The 7,123-nt window shown below is 40.7% G+C and overlaps 1 protein-coding gene across 1 annotated transcript in view; it reads right to left on the bottom strand.

The window, feature by feature from the left end:
* Window positions 1-898: 898 nt before the first annotated feature.
* The window catches only part of LOC119414977 (transferrin receptor protein 1), a 15,897-nt gene continuing 9,672 nt past the window's right edge, over window positions 899-7,123 (bottom strand). Inside the window, exons 11-18 of the mRNA XM_037682099.1 lie at window positions 6,528-6,613; window positions 6,366-6,429; window positions 5,048-5,115; window positions 4,900-4,961; window positions 4,716-4,809; window positions 3,947-4,168; window positions 3,684-3,842; window positions 899-2,779 (exon numbers count right to left, since the gene is read on the bottom strand). Of these exons, the coding sequence (XP_037538027.1) occupies window positions 2,537-2,779; window positions 3,684-3,842; window positions 3,947-4,168; window positions 4,716-4,809; window positions 4,900-4,961; window positions 5,048-5,115; window positions 6,366-6,429; window positions 6,528-6,613 (998 nt within the window). The 3' untranslated portion in view covers window positions 899-2,536. The remainder of the gene's footprint in view (window positions 2,780-3,683; window positions 3,843-3,946; window positions 4,169-4,715; window positions 4,810-4,899; window positions 4,962-5,047; window positions 5,116-6,365; window positions 6,430-6,527; window positions 6,614-7,123) is intronic.

Below are 7,123 nucleotides of genomic sequence, written 5' to 3'. Positions count from 1 at the left end.
GGTGTCCATGGCCGGATCTACTCTGGAGGGGTGGGTTGCCGGCAGGGTCTGTGGACTCGTCGCTGCAGCCTCCTGGGGTTTCTGCATTGTGGTTGCTGGGGGTCGCCTGGGGCTTCCCTTTGCTTCTCTCTCTGGGGGGTGCAGTTATCCCTGTTGGGGGACTCCCGGGCCGCTGTGTCTGTGGTTCCAGTCTTTCCTGTGTTACCATCATGTTCTGTGGGGACGGGTATGTGGGTCCCCACATCCACTATTGAACATTTTTATGGAGAAACCTTATAGTGACACGCATGCTCACACAGGTGTTTAGATCCAGGTGTTTATCAGATACACACTCAGTTGGGTTGTGGAGACCACTAAATATGTTTTGTATTACAATGTACTGTATAAAATACTTTCTAATGTTTAAGTATCATGTTTTTTGTTGTGGTTTCTCGGTTTTGTCATTTGTTCTTTCCACAGGTCTAGAGGCAGACTTCAATGATGTTCATGTGTTCTGGTTATCCCTCTCTCTCCTCTATTCCCATCTCCTTTACCTTTTAACCCTTCTCTCACTTTTCTGCTTCGATTTTCATCCCCATGTCCGTTACATCTGAAACAAACCCAAAGCAAATTCTAATAAAGTTTAATTTATATATCAAGTGGAGCATTAAGGTCAGCCATAATGCTCTGCTTGTGAAAGTAAATCTGTTGGGCATCACTTTGACACTCGGACAATAATTCTGTCACAATGCCGGACAGGACAAGGGAGAGAAAAAAGAAAGAAAAGATGTTTATTGATGTTCCTGTTGAATCGTTTGTGTTGTTTTTTTTTTAATGTGCCAGAGGAGTGTTTGTAGCTTGATGTGCTACGTGTTAAGTTTCTAATGTGAATAAAACAATTTGTTCAAAAGAGAAGTGATTAAACGGAGACCAACAGGCGACTTTTATTCCAACAAATATATCAGATTGAAACTAAACACTGAAAGATTTGAGCAATTTTAAACTTTGTCAGATCAACACATTTGATTTAATCTCCCTGATTCATGTCTACATGCTTTGACCATTAGATGCCAAATAGTTTTAGTAACTTCACTTTCAGTAAAATAAAAATGTGAATTGATACATTTAAATTCAACGAGTTGAATTAAGTGATAATCCTGATTAAAATGTAACAGAATTGTACAAAAGTAACTTTAGATTTTAACCGGGGGGAGATAGCTCTAAAACATAAAAACAAAGTCACATTTTTATCTTTTCAAACTCAAAGTTTCAAACTTAAAAACTTAGCTTTAAAATAAAGTCAGGACAAAAAAGGCACAAAGAATTCAGACAAATGAGCAACAGAACAGCTGCAGAATGTTTTCCAACAGCCTGAAGCAGAAACAGTAAAGACAATAATCCAGAGATGGGACAGTTTATGGGACTGCTGGACCACAGAGGTCCACAAAGTTCTGATTTTCTTTAAAACACGTCTGATCAGACAAGAGCTGGGTTCAAACATCTCAGAGACGATGGAGGCTGAGGTTGGCTGCATGTACACATTATGGGAAACACTGTCCCCGATAAGAAAACCACCTACAGTGAAATATGGAGGGCACTGCCTCCGATACACACACACACTCAGGTAGACAAAAACTACCTTCTTTTTGTTCCACATTATGGGAAACGCTGCTCCCGATAATGCTGTGAGAATGAGAAGAGTGCACGTGTCCGAGGGCTGGTGGGGACCACACAGGGTTCTGCTCGGAGAGCACAAACTGAGCCAGGACCCGGTCCGGTACAGGCCGTCGGTCCACGTGAACACTTCTTCAAGCAGATGCTGCTTTTGTCATTTCGACAGTATAACTGTCACAATTATGGAAGGCACTGCTCCCGATAATTATACAAAGTAAAAAATTAAAAATCTATTTATAGTGAACCCTGCCACTGATAAATTAATACAAATAAATAAACATCGTTTGTTTCAGGGCCACACGTTCAAGAACCTTGTTTTTGGATCCTGAAACCGATTAGCTCCAATATGATGAGGTACTCTTTGGTTCCTGCAGGTAAAACAGGACGTTGCACACGTGCTACTTCTGACCTCCGTGCGCTACAACAGCTCCATCACCGGGACGTACTTGTGAGCTTCAGACGTGCACTAGCTGCATACATTTTGATTGTCGGGGTTCGCTGCAGTGCTGCTCAGGAGAACAGATAGAACAATGTCCTGATGTGTTCGGATGATTGGAGCTGAAGTAAACCTTCACCGTGACCTAATACTCTGAAGACATTCTCACACTGAGCTCAATGAAACGGTAACAACGATCCAATAATTTTTTGAAGGCACCAAAGATTCAAGGTTGTTACAATCAAGTGCCTCGTGTTCTGAGGCTTTGTTCCTTCAGAGGTCGTTAAGGTTAAATGATTATTTAACGTAGCTGTGGGAGCTGCGAGTTATTTGGGTTATACTGGGTTTAATTTGTTGGTGTTGCATGCGGTCTGGTTTTCCCACTAGCAGCTGTGATGGGACGGTGGCACCATGAACAGGGGAGGTGGGGAGGGGAAAGAAGCCTTTTTAGATTTCATTATCCAAAGCCCAGATGTCCCCTGCTAGTGAGTTAGCACAGCCCTGAATGGTCCATGTGGTCAGGGCCAGCTGGTTGAGGAACAGGTTTCCGTCGGCTTCGGGGTTGTCGGCCTTAAGAGCGTCGAGATGGTTGGTGAGAGCTCGGAGGGTGTGGGTGCCTGAGCCCATCAGGATGTGGCGGAAAGGCGTCTCTCTGGGAGAAATGTAGGGCGACAGGAAGTTCCTCTCCACCTGCAGAGACAAATTCAGATCATCTTGAAATCACTGAGCCTCACGACGTTACTCAGGCAAAGCACCAACTTCCTTTTTAAAGTTAAATGATGGTCGTTGATTTTAGAAAAGACTCTTCAGTTGCTGCTCCTGTGGTCATTAATGGTGAAGCTGTTGAGATGGTGCAACAATATAAATATCTGGGAACTTTCTTGATGACAAACTGACCTTTGACCTTCATGTGAACTCACTTTGTAAGAAGGCCCACCAGAGAATGTATTTTTATCAGAAGCTCTGTGGTTCTAATGTTGATCCTAGTTTTATGAAAATGTTTTATTGAGTCTCTTTTAACTTTTACTTTTTTCTGTTGGTTTGAACTTTGACATGTCAGAACAGAAACAAACTGTCTGAGATGGTCAGTATGTGCAGCAAAACTGCTGGCATAGACCTACAGAACCTCAGTGACCTACAGAACCTCCCTGATCTACACAAGGTGAGATCAGTGAACAAGGCCAGGCTGATTCTGGCAGATCCTGATCATCACTCCATGGTGACTTCAGGTTGCTTCCATCTGGATGCAGGTGTCTGCTACCCACATGGAGAACAAACAGACTGAAGAACTCATTCATCAGTGTAGTGACCAGGCTTCTCAACAATGTTCCTGTTATTTTAATGTCTGTGTCTTGTGTAGTGTGGATGTTTTGTGCGTCTGACTGTGAAACTAATCGCCCCATGGAGATAATAAAGGTTCTAGAACTTGAGCTACTGGGGCTGCAGAAAGATTCAAACATGTTACCTCATAACAAGAAATTTAACAGATTCACATTTGATGAGAAAAACTATGTTCTACTGTAGTAAAGCTATTGTCCTCTGTGTGACGACACACGAGTTGGTCAGAAGTTCTACAGAACCGTCTCAGCTGTACCGTCATGATGCGGTCGTTGATGATGCGACACATCTCGATGTCCTCCAGGTCACTGTTCTGGATGTCCTTTGCCAGGTTGCGAGATGCCCGGCTGTAGGAGCCGGAGGCCCGGATCAGCCACTGCACCGTCAGGGCCTTGGGCAGCAGCTCGGGCTGCATCTAAACACAGGTCCACAAAATAAGTACTAGTCCAGTTCTGATAAAACTAGTGACCGAATGAACAACACTCAAACAGGAAGCAATAAGATCAGAGGTCGACTCACCCTCTGAACCTGCTTCACTTTAGCGTTGATCTTCACCACGTTGGACCGTATGATCTCGTTGTACTTCATCAGGTCCATGGGCAGCAGATGATCGTGAACCAGCCTCAGAACCATTTGACCCGCAAACCTGCCCGCTGTTTCTGCCAGCTCAGGAACCTGGCTGGACGTCGCAGCGTTCAGCTTGTCCTGCGTGTCCAGCATCGTGCCAAAGTACTGGTAGTCCTGAGAGGGAAGCCGTGGACAGAAGCAACATTTAAAGAGGCGCCCACTCACCGTACAAACACATCTTCAGCCACCAATAATCAAGGCTGGAAAGCAGCAAACATTTACTGTGTTCTCAAATTTAGAGTGAGTTTTGTGTACTTTTTAAAGTAATTTGTTGGGGACTGCCAAGAAAAGTATATAGTGTAAAGATAGAAAAGAATGTATTACATGGTATCCTATACTATATCCTTCTGCAGCACGTTTTGTTATCCACCTCTAAACACATTAAAAATTAGATTAATTAAAAAATTATTTGAGGCAAATGAAAATAATTTTACCTGAAACTGGAATCCACAGGTTATATTTATATGAATAAGCTCTGTATTGTGATTAAGTTTGAGCCTTGCAGTGCAGAGACTGAGTGTTAGGATCAGAGGTTTTCTTTTCATTTTACAGCAACGTTTCTACAGAGTAACTGTACTTTTCCTACAGTTAGTTATTTTAGCGCTCTTTCTTTCCTGTAAAGGATTAAAAAGCAAATGAGCAGTAAAGAAGAAAGTCTTACTGAAGAGCCGGACGTGAATCTAAATGAAACTGAGGGAATGCCAGAGAAGGCCACGAAAGGATAAGCAGTGTTATCCAGCTGCATGGGCTCCAGACTTTAAAGACACAAAAGAAAAATTTAATGAAATAAACAGCGAAACGTGTAAAAGAAGCTTTGGTTACAGTTGGGTAGTCTGCAGACTTACATGTTTGTCTCCCAGCCACTTTTTGCAAATTGACTGGAGAGTGATGTTCCCTTGTTGGTCACCTAAAACAGAAGCGGTCCAAACACCTGACATGACCAGGATTATCGTTTAAACCTGCCCGAGTACAAAGACAGCGCTGCACACGTACCTCACTCAGAGTGGTTTTAATCAGGGTGTGCAGCAGGGGACTGGCTGCTACTTTAAATCCATTCCGACCTGAAAACAACATCACATTCATAAAATAAGACATCGTCACATTAAGATCATATTATTCATAAATAACATTGTCACATTAAGATCATATTATTCATAAATGACATCGTCACATTAAGATCATATTATTCATAAATAACATCGTCACATTAAGATCATATTATTCATAAATGACATCGTCACATTAAGATAATATTATTCATAAATGACATTGTCACATTAAGATCATATTATTCATAAATGACATCGTCACATTAAGATCATATTATTCATAAATAACATCGTCACATAACGATGATATTATTCATAAATGGCATCAATCACATTAAGATTATATTATTCATAAATGACATTGTCACATTAAGATGATATTATTCATAAATAACAGTCACATTAAGATAATATTATTAATAAATGACATCATCACATTAAGATAATATTATTCATAAATGACATTGTCACATAAAGATGATATTATTCATAAATGGCATCAATCACATTAAGATTATATTATTCATAAATGACATCGTCACATTAAGATTATATTATTCATAAATAACATCGTCACATTAAGATAATATTATTCATAAATAACATCGTCACATTAAGATAATATTATTCATAAATGACATCGTCACATTAAGATAATATTCATAAATGGCATCAATCACATTAAGATATTATTCATAAATGGCATCAATCACATTAAGATATTATTCATAAATGACATCGTCACATTAAGATAATATTATTCATAAATGACATCGTCACATTAAGATAATATTCATAAATGGCATCGTCACATTAAGATTATATTGTTCATAAATGACATCGTCACATTAAGATTATATTATTCATAAATGACATCGTCACATTAAGATAATATTCATAAATGGCATCGTCACATTAAGATAATATTATTCATAAATGACATCGTCACATTAAGATTATATTGTTCATAAATAACATATAACATTGTCATATTGTTATGAAGTGTCAGGGCTTTGAAGGGAGACAACTTGACTCAAGAATGAAAACGATAATTTAAAAAAGTGATTGTAATAAAAAAACAACTCATGGATTGCCTGTGTATAAGGAGTACAACAACAACAACCACAACTGTGTATAAGGAGTACAACAACAACAACCACAACTGTGTATAAGGAGTACAACAACAACAACCACAACTGTGTATAAGGAGTACAACAACAACGTTTTATTTGAAAACAAAGTGACATCATGATGAGGAGTACCTGTTACAATGCCATCCAGGTTGATGTAAGTAAAGGCCTTCATGCTCAGTGAAGCCAAATATCCCTGCAAACCAGTTAAAAATACAAAAGGAGGGTGCAAACAGTGTCAAAAAATACAATTAAAAATTAACAAGTAAAAATAAACTAGTCTTTCATTCTTACCTCCAGCCACTCGGTGGCGCCGACACTCCCATATTCTCCAGCACTCCAGCTGGCGAACACGATGCTCCTCCTTGGTTTGAAACCATCTGTTCAGGTAAACAACAGGTGAGTGAATGTGCAGGAAAACAATAAACGTGCTCCTCTTTTCTACATAGATCCACTCAGAGGACCTTCCTGGGACTCCTCTTCACTACTACTATAAAAACTTGGGTTATTGGGTAAAATGTAAACAAAAATAAAACACAATGACTTCCCAATATGAAAACAAATCGTTTTTTTCTCTACCTGCCATTTTCCAGCCGTCCCTGTGAGAGAGACAGCCTGGACAGGTGTCCACACAGAGACAAACCACATGTCCAGCCTTCTCAACAACTGTTACGAGGAAGATACCAGCTCAGAGGAGGAGGCCACCGGCTCAGAGGAGGAGGAGGATTAGCTCAGAGGAGGAGGATTAGCTCAGAGGAGGAGGAGGCCATTAGTTCAGAAGAGGAGGAGGCCATTAGCTCAGAGGAGGCCACCGGCTCAGAGGAGGAGGAGGCCACCGGCTCAGAGGAGGAGGAGGCCACCGGCTCAGAGGAGGAGGAGGCCACCGGCTC

Source organism: Nematolebias whitei, chromosome 9, assembly GCF_014905685.2.
Source record: "Nematolebias whitei isolate Nwh7 chromosome 9, NemWhi1, whole genome shotgun sequence".
Classification (NCBI taxonomy): Eukaryota; Metazoa; Chordata; class Actinopteri; order Cyprinodontiformes; family Rivulidae; genus Nematolebias; species Nematolebias whitei.
The sequence above is the reverse complement of the archived record's forward strand: the minus strand, read 5'-3'. Positions and strand labels throughout refer to the sequence as shown.